The sequence below is a fragment of the Homarus americanus genome, unplaced genomic scaffold (genome assembly GCF_018991925.1).
Source record: "Homarus americanus isolate GMGI-L3 unplaced genomic scaffold, GMGI_Hamer_2.0 scaffold26326, whole genome shotgun sequence".
NCBI lineage: Eukaryota > Metazoa > Arthropoda > Malacostraca > Decapoda > Nephropidae > Homarus > Homarus americanus.
The window spans coordinates 32-17,195 of record NW_024741167.1 but is presented as its reverse complement, the minus strand read 5'-3'; the positions used below and the strand labels follow the sequence as shown (position 1 = coordinate 17,195).

Sequence of the window (17,164 nt, the reverse complement as noted above, 5' to 3'; positions counted from 1 at the left end):
CAGTGGCAGTGGTTATTATTGTTTTTAAATTATCATCGTTCGCTCAGTTTTTGTGACTGTGAAGTGAGCAGTGTAACTTTGAAAATGTCTGGGAAGGTCAAGGCATCCAAGACAACCATGTCTCTGAGGTGAAGCTTGGCAGTGTTAAGCAGCATGAGACTCCCCAGAGGCTGTGTGGAAGTCAGAGTGACGTCTCCACTCCACCTACAAGAGTCACCTTAGCCTCGAAGGGGACATGTGATGATGACCAGACTTATCCAATGTGATGTGGCGAGTGTTGTTTACTTGTTTTGTACTGATAGTATTATTGTAGGAATTGTTTTGTCGGCGATACATGTGTGCTTGGGGCCTGACTGAAAACGTATCCAATTGAAGGCCATGTTATAATGTTCCCTATCTACGATATTTCACCTAGCGATGGGTTTTTCAGGAGCATAACCCTACCATATCTCAGGGGTTACCTGTATCCTTTGTTTTGCATAAAGGTTCCGTTCCTGAAAACCATTTGTACATCAATCCTTCATAATTTGAGGGATGCCCATAGTTAATTTCCCATATAGAGCAAAATTTTGTTTTAAATCAAACATAATTAGGTAAATTCTGGTTTATATCTCACTCCATTACATATCTCACAGAAGACGATTACTAAGAGAGCAGTTACACATCACTGTCAGAAAAAGTCACTATAGGCATTATTGTATCTGAAAACAATCCGGTATTAAAACATTAATAAAACCTAATCTATAACAATGTAACACAGTTGCATAATTCATTAAATATTTTTTTGTATCTTCATATTATTTATTAAGAGTTTTGTTACAACCATTCATCCTCCACATTCCACGTATGTAGTAAGATACATTACACATGCGAGTTATTATTTCTCTTACTAACAACTTTACATCAATTTCCCAAGAATATTAACTTTTCTTACCCCTATGGTCTCTTCCCCAAATACTGCTACTGTGTAAGCTATACATTAAACTTTTATCCTCCATTTGATCCTTGTAACTGACATTAATGACTAAGTATTTTCTATCATTATTCAATACATTTTTTGCTTTACACTGAATGTCTCAGTAACTCCGACAGCACAGACTGACTTTTCAAGACCCACTTATATCACAAGAATGAAAAGGGATTAAACAATTGAGGAGACAGACATCCCAACTTAGACATGTGTCAGTTCAGTAGCTTAGCTGGGAGAAATGGATAACACGATCACTTTCAGTTACCACACTTAAAATGTCAAAGCTTGAAAAACAAACCATATTTTGGCTAACAGTAGGAATTTACAAATTGAAATGTCAGTTTGTGATGTTAGTTTTAGTTTATTGAATTTGTATAATGGGTTTCATCTATAAGGTTTAGTAACTAAGAGTGAGAACTACAAATTTATATATTAAAAATCAAAACAATTGCAGTTCAACACTTAGTCATCCCATCTGGACTTTCTCTTGCGGTCCCGTGGTGGAGCGAGCTGAACAGCCTTAGCATCACCTAAAGTCCATGAAGTGTCAGCACTGGCTGCAGTAAACTGAAAAATGTAAAAGGGAGTAAAATATCAACAGATATGTTCATATAAAAAAAATCTCAACTAATATACAGAGTTGTGTACAAAACCAAACAGTCTGGAGAAAACTGTGTTTGACCTAACCTATTTAATGAGAATAGTATTCAACATGAAATTAAAAGATGGAGGAGTTTGTAAAACATGGATATAGACTAAAAGAAGTGGAGGAATGAGTAATGAAATGAATCACAGTATAGCAAGAGAGAAATGTATGGAATGAGAAATGTATGGAGAGGGAGAACCATTCAAAGAGGCCAAAGGAAAGGCATTGTAGGTAAGAGAATACTGTATATGTATTAATGAACATGAATTAGATTGCCAATGACGATGGAATTTGTTAAAAATTCTGCATGAGACAGTAAGCGGTGAAGTTGGAAATACACGTTGTATTGTCACAAACTGTGCACCATAAACAAACATAATTAAAGGAATTTGAGTAAGCATAGTCTGAGCAATACAACTCATCCACAAAGGCAATAAATTTCAGACTTTATACTAACCTGATTCTTGTACTGTGAATGAAACGCAGCTTTCATGGCAGCAAGACGATTAGTAGCTGGGCCGGTCATGCTGGGGTCTCCACCTCCATAGGCCTGACTCGCTGGGCCTACTGCCATACTAGCACCAACACCCCCAACACCTCCACCACCAACACAACCACCACCACTACCTGCTGGTGGAGTATGGAGAGATGTTCAGAATTCCATGGAAAATTAACCAGGTACAGTATTATTGTATTTGAAAATTGTATCAAACATCTTTTGAGAATGAGCAAAAAAAATGGAATAAAAAATACTGTACAGTACCCCTCCTACCATCAAAATACATAAATAATGCTGCAGCACATAAATAAGGATTGTGGATTGTTTTATCAAGCCTCATTTTACCACTAAATGCTCTCTTTTTGTCCATCTGTGAGGGATAGTATAAATTACCATTAAACCCACATGAGAGTTCTCACAGGTCACTTGCAGACACCCCATAGGAAAAAAGTATTCATTGGTAATATGCTGATAACAGATGCTCAAATTACACTGAACACTTTCCATTCCCTGCTACTTAATATAAAGGCATGAGACTAATAAAAAATCTCATCAGTCCATATAGCACCCTCCATTAACGAGTGGTTCAATTTACGAGATTTCAGTTAAAGAGTAAGGACTTTCAGTTCTATTAACGAGTACAAATTCTATTAATGACAGCCTCTCAGTCCCAGACCTCCATAAAATATCATGGTGTGAAGGTGTGGAACAGCTTACCCCCACCAATCCGAGCAAAGACTACGCTCCCTTCCTTTAAATCATCTCTAAAAAAATATCTATTGTCTAAGTATTAATATTTCTTGTAATACCTACTATATTTACAGTACCTGCTTTTATTGTACCATCAAAACCGTTTTATCGGAAATTATCATGTAAATAGATAAGAAATTACAATTGCAATAAACATAATTGCCAACCAGACAATCCTGAAAGCTCTGTCCTCTTGTTCAACCTTAATACTGTATAACCCATGTTGTACTGCTACCCCATTGTACTTATGTTTTTCAATTCCACTGTAATTTATGTACAGCTCCTCCCCGACTTACGACGGGGTTAGGGACCCAAATCCAGGTCGTAAGTCGAAATGGTCTAAGTCGGAAATACATTACAGTACTTAAATAATACACAGAAAATCGAAAATGGGTGCCTCTTTTTCTTCTCAGCACCACAAAACACTTACTTTTAAGCTTGCCAGCCATTTTAAAGTAAATTACAAACGAAAATTTTGTCTGTGTACTGACTTTGGGACTCAAAAATACGTAATTTTACCAAATTTTGGTACGACTGAGGCAAGTCGTAAGTGTGGGTGGTCGTAAGTTAAGCAGGTCATAAGTCAGGGAGGAGATGTATATACTTATAATAAAAAAATAAAAAAAAATAAAAATAATAATAAGTAAATAAAATAAATAAATATTGAAGTGATAACCGTGGTAACATTATGAGATGATCTTATTACCACCATGCTATTGTACTGTTCCAGATGACACTAAATGTTTCATAATACTTCCTTGAGATAGATGTATAGTATACATCAGGTGCCTAAAAGAGATCTCAGGTTCTCAACTGGCTCAGCCATGTTAATATTGTTATTATTATCCACTCTGTATCTGTGTTTTTCTGGCTAAATAAACTGTTTCAATTCAATTCAATTCAATTCAACCTTACGAGAAACACGTTTTGGTGGGCACATCAGCTGATCAACTCGTCCGCCAATAAAATCGGTTCTATGTTTACCTTTGCTTCCAGTGGAGTAAACATCGAGAAAGTTGTGCTCTTGAAAATTTTTGCATTTTTACATTAAAATTATTGGTCATTCTGAAATTTAGTTAACACATTGATAATATACAGTGTAGTGTTGGTTTAAATAAAAAATCTGGGATTAGTTAAATAAATTGTTGTGAACTTAAAATTTTATTGGTGAAATTATCAAGCATGGGCCCGAAGAAATCTTGGAAGGCGATTTCAATTCAAGTGAAACAAGAAAATATTAAGAAATACTACGAAGAAGGTATTAGAACCAATGCACTCTGTAAAGAATATGGCATGTCGTCATCGACTATGCCTACAATCGGCTGTTTGCGCTGCCACTATGTAAACAAAACTGCCGGGAATTCTACATGCATACCTCACATTGTGTTAAAATATTTTATTTTTTGTTTTATTTATTATTGTAGAGTATACTGTACAATACTGTATTTTGTTTATGTTTAATGTTTTGTTAATTCTATTACCGGTACAGTGGTCCCTTGGTTAACGAACACAATTCATTCCAGAAGGTCGTTCATTAACCGAAAATTTCGTTGACCGAAACCATTGATTCAATGGGATTATGGGTAATTGGTTCCAGCTTACCGAAAATTGCATACAAATTAAAAATAAATGCAGTAAAGTACACTTACTTTGAGGTGTGTATGTAGAAGGCTCCTGGTTGATGATGATGGGAATTAGAAGTGGGGGTGGAGGAGAAGGAAGAAGAGAAGGAAGTGGGGGTAGAAGAGAAATCACCCCAAGCTTCATGCCATCATTTCACCCATAAAATTTTAAGTTCACTTGGTGTAATTCAAGATTATTTTCTTTAAATCAACACTGCACTGCACTATATATTGTCAATATGTAAAATAAATTTCAGAATGACCAATAATTGTACTGTAAAAACATAAAAATAGTTTATGTTCAAGAGTCTCAAGCAAGATGTTACCTCTACTGACCAGAGATACAAACTGACGCCTGTTTGGTGAGTTGAGTGGCTGTTTGGCGCACTAAAAACTCATTTCCTGTACTTCAATTACGTTAAATAATTGTTAAAATTACAAAAAAATTTAATATAAAACTTGGAAAATTATTGAATAGTACAACCCTCTTGATATTTACTCAAATGGGAATGAATTTAAGCCCTAGAACCAATTACTGTATTGGCAGAATAATATTCCAGCTGGTGAGCAAGAGAAAACATGTTGAGAGGAATTCGTAAGGAATTCGTCAACTAATTTTTTTTCGTTAAACGAATTGAATATTCTTTTCGTTAACCGAGGCGTTCGTTAACCAAGGAACCACTGTACTTATCAATCTCTCTAAAAAACTCTAGGTTTCGTGTTTATTGAAGACATCTTCATGTCATGAGACCCACTAATCCCCCACCCAAGAAAGGGTGACCTGATATTCCATCAGAAGGTCAGTAATATGAGACCACTAATCCCCCACCCTACCTCCACCTGACACTGAGTACAGGTCAGGTACACGAGACCCACTAATCCCCCACAGCTCCATGGGAGTGGAAAATACCAGTCTTTGCTGTAACACACAGCTTCATTCACGCCCATAAAGATTTTTAATTTTCATATATATTTATTTTACCAAACTTTTAGATAAACTATTCTGGATTATTATAGTAAAGAAATGGAGTTTCTAAGTTAATTAGAACTGTATTTACGGACTCTGATAGTTTAGACTCAAGTAAAACATCCCCAGCACCCAGAAACATTCTGGGGAAGTGGGCTAGTGTCTGTGTGTGCAAGATGTCTGGCTTAGACACTCGGAAACTTTTCCCAGTAACCGGAAAGGTTCAGAGGATAAGGAATTTTTCCGGGTTTGAGAAAGTCGTCTTGTTACCTGGAAATCTCTCATCCCCGGAAGTGCTCTGCACCAATTGTTCCGGCTAACGGGGATATCACTGTGTGTGTGTGTGTGTGTGTGTGTGTGTGTGTGTGTGTGTGTGTGTGTGTGTGTGTGTGTGTGTGTGTGTGTGTATATATACGGTATATATATATATTAATAAAACAAGATGTTTGGCCAGAAGAGTGCAAATGTCAGGTTAGACAAAAACACATGTGGTACTTTATAATAGGCCATCTTCCAGAACAGTGGGAGATGGTATTTTTACACTACTAAATATATAGGGTATATAATTTTTATAAACTAACCTGTGGATTCACTGATTGGAGTACAGCCTAGTCCTGGACGTTCTCTGAAGCCTAATCCTCGTCCCCCAAGAGCCTTCGCTTTACCTTGCTTAAATCGAGACTTACGGAACCAAGAGCTCTGCAAGGCTAGTTCCAATAGTTCAGACGGTACTTCCTGCGCAGCTCCTTCAAGGTTCCGTACCAAATGTCCTGCAAACTCCTTATCCTTATCTGTTACCAGTGTGTATGCCGTACCCTTCTCACCAGCTCGACCTTGAGGAGGAATATAAAAATCAGCATTTCTAATTTCTCAACACAGAGAAAACATTTTGAGCATTCACTGAATGTAATGGGTAAAAAGAGTTGAAAATAATCTATTTGGTGTGGAGACATGAAAAGTGTGAGTGTGAAGATGAGAGAGCTTAGGAATAGTAAGGCACCTAGAGTGAATGGAATCACTTCTGGAATTCTAAGGAAGGGATGTGAAAAGAGAATGGATGACAAGAGTGTACTGATAATTTATATATGAGAGAAAGTAGACTGCCAAAGAAATGGTAGATATCATGTATAGTCCGTCTGTATATAGAATAAAGCATAACAATGAATGTAAATATTATTGTGAAACAAATTTTTTAAGTACAGTAATCTGGGAGTGTGTGCAGTAGTGTCTGCTCAGAAAAGTATAAGGGCCAGAGCAGGACTTCCCTGGTGTGGGCTGAGATAGAGTAACAGGAGATTCTATTTCAGTCATTGATCTGGGGGGCTCAGTATATGACCTTCCCTGAGAATGAAGAGACCTGCCTACAATTTTCTCTATTTGGGAATTTTACAAACTGTCCTGCACATAAACAAAAGACTGATTTTACAAAATTTATTTCTGTGGTTTAAGAAGTAAAACAACATGACCCAGGAGGTCCTTAACTCAGTTCCTACGGAATTTTATTTACCAACTTCCCTTATTCATCATGAGTGATGTTTTGAATGGCCAACCACAAATGCTGGTTCAATAGGAAGATATTCTAAACACAATACCTAGGTGGTACGATCTATTACAGTCTTAACATTAAAATTATGAAGCTAAATTTGTTTCCTGTTCATAAATCAGTCAAACACAACTAGCAGCTTAAACAAGGTAAAATCCCCAGACTGCTAATTAGATTAAAAATTAAAATATGGGTAGGTGAGCAGTGCACAGATCATGTTTCTGTTTATCCAATGCCTGGTTTAAAGTCTGAGGGTAAATGAGTATTAGTCTGTGAAAACTAAGAGGAAAGATGTTTTGTGTACTGTACTGTATATGCTTGAACCTTATATACAAAACATCTTTCCTCTTAATTTTCACCTGGGAAAATCATCCTGCCTACTTGTTGGAGAATACCAAAGCAACCTTCACATGTTGATGTTATAATGCATTACTACTACACTTTAACAGCTACAGTCTTTAATCACTTGTGTATGGGATCCCCTCTGTACTGAATAAAATTGTTTGGCATTAGTAAAATAAAATATTAAAAGTATCCCCATAGTGAAAGGGTTATGTGCATACCTAGATTAGTAATCACACTAGTCCATCAACAACACAAATCATGTGTGAAGAACTGCAGAAGAATATAACTCACCTGTACGACCAATTCGATGCGTGTGAGTGTCTATGTCTCTGGCTACATCATAGTTAATAACAGTTCTGATATGGGGGATGTCTAGACCTCGTGCTGCTACATCAGTTGCAACCAAAATTGGCTTATCTTTTTTTTTAAATGCAGTTATAACTTCATTTCTCTCAAACTGACTCATATCACCATGCAGGAGCAGAGCTTCAAATTCTTTGGTCACCAGATTTTTGCTTAATTCCTCAGCATTAGCTTTCTTAGTAACAAATATTAACACACTGCCAGCAGACATAAATTCTACAAGGTACTGAACGAGCCAAGACCATTTATGACCACTTGAACTCAAAAGCCGAATAATCTGTGGATGGAAATAAAAAATCATTCACCAATAATTAGTGACGTATTCATAATGATAGTAACATTATTCTTACAAAAATATATACAGTAGTACCCCGATTTAAGCGGTCAATTGAACCCACAAGGTACCGCGGAAAGTGAAAACCGCGTAAAGTGAACAACAGAACATATGGGATTAATTCCAATAGAGACTGGCCTGACCCCCGAAGACCCCCCAACCTCCACTTTTTCCGACACAATACCTATATTGTAGTAAAAATAACATCTAAATTTTATGATGGTATGATCACACAATTAATATTTAAGAGAAATACAGTCGCCAGGTTAATGTCCATTTAAATAATGGACTCAAATCCCCTCTTCCCAGCTCACTAGCTCCTACCTCTCTGATTAATGTTTGGGTGAAAACTCTAGATTTTAACGTTTAGTAATAAATAATACCTCAGACTAAAGTTAGGATAATATAATTGACATTTCTGGATTCCTTGCAGGTCAGGGAATATTTTGAATGTAAACTTCATATATTTTGCACAAAAGATAAAATATTTGCTTTGTGTAAACCAAATTATTACTTTAGATCTAAAATTTGTATGTCTAATGCAAAATCCATGATGTTTATATTCAAAATGATCATCATATTGTAAGAATTCCAGCAATGTAAATTATATTCTGGCCGGGTAATTTGTATGAATTTTATGAGCTAAAACATATATCTTCAGTAAATAAACAAAGAAAATTCTTCAAGGACACTATCTATCAATCAAAATACTCCGCCCTAGCTGGGTCTGTCCCTCCCTCCCTCCCTCCCTCCCTCCCTACCAGAGAAGTGATTGGAAGAAAATAGTATATTTACATTTTTAGTAATAAATAATAACTCAGACTAAAGTTAGGATAATATAATTGACATTTCTGGATTTCTTGCAGGTCAGGGAATATTTTGAATGTAAACTTCATATATTCTGCACAAAGGATAAAATATTTGCTTTGTGTAAACTAAATTATTACATTAGATCTAAAATTTGTATGTCTAATGCAAAATCCATGATGTTTATATTCAAAATGATCATCATATTGTAAGAATTCCAGCAATGTAAGTTACATTCTGGCCGGGTAATTTGCATGAATTTTATGAGCTAAATAAAAAAATAAAAAATTTATACTTCACCGCGTATATGAGTAGAAGCACCGCGGAAAGTGAAAGTCTGGTTCTGGCAAGGTACCGCGTAAATGAGAAATCAGAAATCGCGGAAAGTGAAACCGTGTAAAGCGGGGTAATACTGTACAGTCAACCCTCACTTTACGCGGTTAATGTAACCCACAGGGTACCGCGGAAAGTGAGAAACGCGTAAAGTGAATAACATAACATATGGGATTAAATGAAATAGAGACCAGCTGACCCCCAAACTCCACTTTTTCCAACACAATACCTATGTTCTAGTAAAAATAACATCTTAATTTTATGATGGTACATGCACACAATTAATACTTAACAGAAATAGAGAAATACAGTCGCCAAGTTAATGTCCATTCAAATAATGGACTCAACTCCCTCCCCCTGTAATAGGCCCCTGTCTCATCAACAGAACGTATTATATAAATGGGTCAATACATCTGATATTATATTCAGATTCACCACCCTGTAACTTTCCACTGTCTATGAGTAAGACATGAGATGGACACGTGAGCGGGCAACTTACCCAAGAGGGCGAGACCCATAGCTCAGCATTTCTGTAAGCACGCACTGCGATGCCCCTAAGCTTCAGTAGCTCACCTCAACTCATATCGTAAGGACGTGACCTAACGTTTATCATACATAAACGCCGTCCCTTTCTCATTCACTCCTAGACAGTGAGACTTACGGTTGATATACACTCAGGAATTATATCTACAACCTTTTATAATAAAACAAAGGAACTACCGTTTGGGTTTCGTTACTTAAAACCCAAATATAAATGTGTGTGAACGGACTGGTTAATTGGACAAGCAGCCGATTCACCCCTCTTCTCACACTACACTCACTGGCTCTTCCCTCTCTGAGAAATTTTGGGGGGAAAACCAGGTATAGTAATAAATAATACCTCAAACTAAAGTTAGGATAATATAATTGACATTGCTGGATTCCTTGTAAGACCAGGAATATTTTGAATATAAATGTCATATATTTTGCACAAAAGATAACATTTACTCAGAGTAAACATTATATCTAAAATTTGTATGTTTAATGCAAAATCTATGATGTTTATATTCAAAATGATCATCAAATTGTAAGAATTCCAGCAATGTAAATTATATTCTGGCCGGGTAATTTGTATGAATTTTATGAGCTAAAACAAATATCTTCAGTTAATAAAAAAAAAATATTCTTCACGACACTATCTGTCAATCAAAGTACCCCACCTTGCCTCCCCCCCTCTTTCAACCGACCAGATGGTCAGTTAGTCCCAACCCTCCCCCCCACCCCTCCCTTCAAGAGAAAGGTTGGGTGAAAAAACTAGATTTTAGCATTTAGTATTAAATAATACCTCAGATTAAAGTTAGGATAATATAGTTGACATTGCTGGATCCCTTGTAAAACCAGGAATATTTTGAATATAAATGTCATATATTTTGCACAAAAGATAACATATTACTCAGAGTAAACATTATATCTAAAATTTGTATGTCTAATGCAAAATATATGATGTTTATATTCAAAATGATCATCAAATTGTAAGAATTCCAGCAATGTAAATTATATTCTGGCCGGATAATTTGTATGAATTTTATGAGCTAAAACAAATATCTTCAGTTAATAAAAAAAAAAATATTCTTCACCCGTGCCAGGTGGTCGGTCGCCGGTCCCTCTCTCCCTCCCACCCCCCACCAACCCTCCCTACCAGATGAATGTGTGGGAATACCAGACTGTTTACCTTTTTAGTAATAATTAATAAATCAGACTAAAGTTAGGATAATATAATTGACATTGCTGGATTCCTTGTAAGACCAGGAATATTTTGAATATAAATGTCATATATTTTGCACAAAACATAACATATTTACTCCGAGTAAACATTATATCTAAAATTTGTATGTCTAATGCAAAATCTATGATATTTATATTCAAAATGATCCTCAAATTATAAGAATTCCAGCAATGTAAATTATATTCTGGCCGGATAATTTGTATGAATTTTATGAGCTAAATAAAAAAATTACACTTCACCCGCGTCTGGCAGGGCACCGGTGGAAACGCGGAATGTGGGACCACGTAAAGTGAGGGTTGACTGTATACTGTACATACATACATTAAACCTGGCACTGACTGACACTTAGAAAATAAGCATAAAATTTTATTCTATAGTATCACCATGTTTCATTATTTGCTAGACAAGAAATGTGTAATACTTACCTTTAAGGAAACTTTGCAGTTACAGTATCACATATTGTAAAAGTACAGTACTGTGCACACAAAAGAGGCAGCATTATTTTAAAATTTACTAAACACTTCAGTTCTCCAATACAGTAATTTCTCTATTAGCCGGAACAATTGGTGGAGAGCACTTCCGGGAATGAGAGATTTCTGGGTAACAAGACGACTCTCTTAAAACGGGAAAAAAATCCCTCATCTCAGGAATTTTCTGGATAATGGAAAAATGTTCTCGGAAGTTCCAGAAAATGTGCCCCTCGGAAATTCCGGCTATCAGAGAGTTTTGGTGAAGAGGGATTCCGGCTAACGGAGATACAGTGGTCCCTCAGTTAACGAATAAGCTCCCATAAGGATCGTCAATTCGGTTAACGAACAAAACTCCGATTAATGAAATCCTTATGACAAACACGTTTTGTTATGAGCATCAGCTGATTGGCTAGTCCACCAATACAGTGGTCCCTCGGTTCCAGAAGGTCGTTCGTTAACCAAAAATTTCGTTAACCGAAACCATTGTTTCAATGGGATATTGGTAATTGGTTCCGGCTCACAGAAAAGTATATACAAAGTAAAGTCAGAATATAATTTACATTGATGGAATTCTTATAAGATAGAGATTAATTTGAATATAAACAAGCTAAAATTTGCATTAGACATACAAATTTTAGATCTGATTTAAGAATTTTATAAGGGAGAGCAAAAATTTTATCTTTTGTGCAAAATATATGAAGCTTATATTCAAAATATTCAAAATATTATTCAAAAATTATATTACCCTAACTTTTGTCTGAGGTATTATTTATTTTTAAACCTGTAATCCTAGTCTTTTTACCCAAACGTTTCTCAGGAAGGTGGAGGGTAGGGAGGGAGGGGTGACAGTGACATGTTTGACAGTTGGCGCCTGTGGTGTGAAGTATTTAATTGTTAGTTTATTTTTTTTTCTTTTAGATTGAGTTTTTGTTTTTTGTTTATAAAATTTAATAGAAGTGACCAGGGTGAATTTAATTTGTATTGCTGGAATTCTTATAAGATAGTGCTTAGTTTGAATGTAAACATAGAAGAGATCACTGAATTGGCTGAGTACCTCCTCAGCTTATCAGCTGATGTTCAAACCAAAATGTGATTTTCGTAAGGATTTCGTTAATCAATTTTTTTTCGTTAACCGAAATTTCGTAAACCGAGGCGTTCGTTAACCGAGGGACCACTGTACAGTAATCTGTTCTATGTTTACATTTGTTTCCAGTGGAGTAAATATCAAGAAGGTTGTGTTCTTGAACATTTTTGCACTTTTTATATTAAAATTATTGATCATTCTACATAAAGTTTTTCAACTAATATTTTTGGCTCGATATAAGTAACTTTATTCATTTATTGAAACTCATTTACATGCACACACTGTTCTAAGGGTAAAGCTGTACTGTACATGTAATCAAAATAATGTACAAAATGATTACTAAAATTTTTGTCTAGTGCAAACTATAGCATGTTTACATTCAAATTAATCACTATCTTACAAGAAATCCAGCAATGTAAATTAAATTCTCCCCGGTCACTTCTATTAAATTTTATAAGCAAAAAACCAAAACTCAATCTAAAGGACATAAATAAACAAATAAATACTTAACTAGACCTTCAGCGCCAACTGTCAAACATATCACCTCACCTTCCGCTCTTCCCCCCTCCACCACGCTCCGTCCCTCCCTCTCCCCCATCTGCCCAGCCAGGGTTTAAGACTTACAGTTTTTATCTTATATAAAATCTCAGACTAAAGTTAGGAGAATATAATTTCCATTACTGGAATCCTTGCAAGACAGCGAATAATTTGAATATAAATGTCATATATTTTGCACAAGTGATTATATATATATATATATATATATATATATATATATATATATATATATATATATATATATATATATATATATATATATATATATATATATATATATATATATATATATATATATATATACACACACACACACACACACACACACACAGAGTAAACCCTCACTTTACACGGTCAATTGAATCCACGGAGGCCCGCGTAAAGCGAGAAACGCGTAAAGTGAACAACATAACATATGGGATTAAATGAAATAGACACCAGCTGACCCCCAAACTCCACTTTTTGAAGGCACATACCTATGTTCTAGTAAAAATAACATCTTAATTTTATGATGGTACATGCACACAATTAATACTTAAGAGAAATAGAGAAATACAGTCGCCAAGTTAATGTCCATTCAAATAATGGACTCAACTCCCTCCCCCTCTTCTCACACTACACTGCTGGCTCTTCCCTCTCTGAGAAATGTTTGGGGGAAAGACCACTAGATTTTAAGGTATAGTAATAAATAATACCTCAAACTAAAGTTAGGATAATATAATTGACATTGCTGGATTCCTTGTAAGACCAGGAATATTTTGAATATAAATATCATATATTTTGCACAAAAGATAACATATTTACTCAGAGTAAACAAAATACTTAGAGTAGATCTAAAATTTGTATGTCTAATGCAAAATCTACGATGTTTATATTCAAAATGATCATCAAATTGTAAGAATTCCAGCAATGTAAATTATATTCTGGCCGGGTAATTTGTATGAATTTTATGAGCTAAAACAAATATCTTAAGTTAATAAAAAAAAATATATATTCTTCACGACACTATCTGTCAATCAAAGTACCCCACCTTGCCTCCCCCCTCTTCCAACCGTGCCAGATGGTTGGTCGGTCCCTCCCTACCAGAGAAATGTGTGGGAGAAACAAGAATATTTACCTTTTTAGTAATAAATAATACCTCAGACTAAAGTTAGGATAATATAATTCACATTGCTGGATTCCTTGCAAGACCAGGAATATTTTGAATATAAATGTCATATATTTTGCGCAAAAGATAACATATTTGCTCTGAGTAAACAAAATACTTGCATTAGATCTAAAATTTGTATATCTAATGCAAAATCTATGATGTTTATATTCAAAATGATCATCAAATTGTAAGAATTCCAGCAATGTAAATTATATTCTGGCCGGATAATTTGTATGAATTTTATGAGCTAAATAAAAAAAATTATACTTCACCCGCGTACATGAGTAGATGCACCGCGTAAAGTGGGAATTCCAATTCTGGCAGGGTACCGCGTAAATGTAGAAACGCGTAAAGTGAAACCGCGTAAAGTGAGGGTTCACTGTATGTACTTTTCTGTGAGCTGGAACCAATTACTCAATATCCCATTGAAACAATGGTTTCGGTTAACGACATTTTCGGTTCATGAAAGACTGTGGAACGAATTGTGTTCGTTAACCGAGGGACCACTGGTACTGTATTAATAATCTCACAAATTCAAAAAACATCTCAAAATCATGAGGGTGAATTCTTGGTGGTGCATAAGTGCTTCTATATGTACTCCTAATTTGTATAACAACTATGAGCAAAAAATATTTAATAATCATCGCTAACTCATGTATGTTTGAACAATGACCGTAAAATATTTTTTATATAAGTTTGTTGTAAAAATACAAAATACCTGTAAACTGTACTTTACTGAACAAGTCACACAATGGTTTATAAGTACATAAAGCCAATATGAACAACGTGAGATAATTTTATCCCTAGAAAACAATGTACAGTACAAATAAATTTCTGAAGTTTCATACCTGTGTTACATCCTGGTTTGCTTCTCCAAGTTCTCCTTGTACTACACGGACAGGGTCTGTCAAGACATCTCTAGCCAGTCTCTCAACTTTTCTCTTGAAAGTGGCTGAGAAGAGGAGAGTTTGACGATCTGGCCGAACATGGTCACATATAGACCTTACCTAAAATAATATTGCAGGTTATATTGACTATCTTATTGGACAGATAACATTAAATATTATAAAAAACATATATAAAAATAATACCGTATATACTCATGTATAAACTGATCTCATATATACAGTAGTTCGACCTCTGATTTTGGGGCAAAAAAAAGCCCGAGTTTTTCATATAACTTGTAAAATTTGATCCGAGCTTTTGAGAAATACTAGATATAATCCTCGACATAATTTGTAGCAAGACACCAGATTCACACCAACGTGCCTTTGCCATGATCACCACCACAACAGCTGATGCTATGAACACTGTTACCAACTCTGAAACTGAATTCCCACCCGTTACCAAACTCCTATAAGGAATAAGATAAAATGATATACGTAGACCTGTACCAGTAAATTTTTATCATGTGAAGGTTAGATAAATATTAATACTGTATGTAAAATAAAACAAAAGAATACTATAATGCCATTTGGCTGCTGATAAAATTTGTCAATCATTTAAATACACAAGGGAGACAGCTCAAAACAGCTGAGTTATCACCCCCGCCCCCCCGTTCAGTGTGAACTCTTAACACACGAAGAAAGTTTATTCCTTTTATGTTTTTGACTTTATGAAAAAATTTTGGGGCACATTCTGAATGTAAGATTGAGTGTGCATGTAACAAAAAAAGAAGAAAATTACGTATATCTGCCTGAATTTACAAATTGAAAAATAACCATAACAGCTGGCCTGGAGTGGTAGGGGAGGGCTAAGGGGATGTACAGTCAGTTCTTCTATAACGCGATAGTTGTGTTCTTGTAAAACATCGTGTTATAGAAATTCGCGTAATAGAAATAACAGGGCTTATGGAGAAAATAGGATTAGGTGCAGATTACTACTCGAAATCGAAAAAAATTTAGTAGTTAGCCTAACACAAAGGATAGCACAGTCTAAATAAATGTTACATTCATATCTAATAATGAAATCATACAGTAAATGTAACACTTTACCTTGAAAAAATATGAATATAACTTGATGGGGGAGAAGGGTGATTTTGAGGTTGATAACATCAAGCTTCTCTTCAAGTGTTATATCCTTTCTTTTACGATCATCACCGGGAATTCGATCACCAGAACGCTTCTTGGAGATATTCTTCTTTACCATATTCACAGTTAATACAACAAAATTGGAGAAATAGTAAGCAAAAATTGCGTTACAGCAAACAAGCGTTCGCGTTATACAAATATCGTTCCTCTATTCATAAATCGCGTTAGAGCCAATTTGCGTTGTCAAAACACGCGTTATAGCAGAACTCACTGTAACTATAGTGACGGGTCTTGTGTTACTATTACAAATACAAAACTAAAATAAAATACAAAAAACATAAGGAATATTATTACAGATGTAAAGTAACGGCCTACAAGGTACATTAAAAGAGTGAAGCAAACTCTCAACCTCCTTTCCCAGTATTCATAAACCATACTACCTACCTTGCTTATGTTATTAATAATTGTGCTACTTCAAACAACATTTGTATACGACCTAGATGAAAAATGCAGCTAAAACCATTAAAGAAAAGCTAAATGAAAGTTTAACACAACTGCCATTTGCATAGACACTGGCTGCTTGGCCTCAACACCAGTCATAGCAACGGAGCCCAGCTGGGACACTGCCTCTGTTGACTCCCTAGCAATGCCCCCCAACACACACTCCACTACCTCCTCCTCCCCTACTCAACCTGCTAACTCATCCACAAAGAAATGCTTAGTCCTTTATGTGTCTGGCCTCATAATTATTTATTTTACCCCCCTTTTTTTGTGTACATATTTTGTATGTAGGATTGTGTGTACACATATCTGACAAAAAAAAAGACAAGAAAAAGGTTACATATACATTATACTCTAAATTTAACGTAATCAGATATAACGAACTCTCAATTTAGTGGAATGCATTTTTTCCGTTATTTTTGCTTGA

The 17,164-nt window shown here is 35.3% G+C and overlaps 1 protein-coding gene across 1 annotated transcript; it reads right to left on the bottom strand.

The window, feature by feature from the left end:
- Positions 1–589: 589 nt before the first annotated feature.
- On the bottom strand, positions 590–15,213 carry LOC121875592 (ATP-dependent RNA helicase DDX42-like; the record flags this gene model as incomplete). Its single annotated transcript, XM_042380176.1, has 5 exons — positions 590–1,537; positions 2,074–2,246; positions 6,036–6,287; positions 7,634–7,982; positions 15,055–15,213. Coding segments are annotated over 5 exons (1,038 nt in total), but the record flags the coding sequence as incomplete, so codon positions are not given.
- Between the last annotated feature and the right edge of the window lie 1,951 nt (positions 15,214–17,164).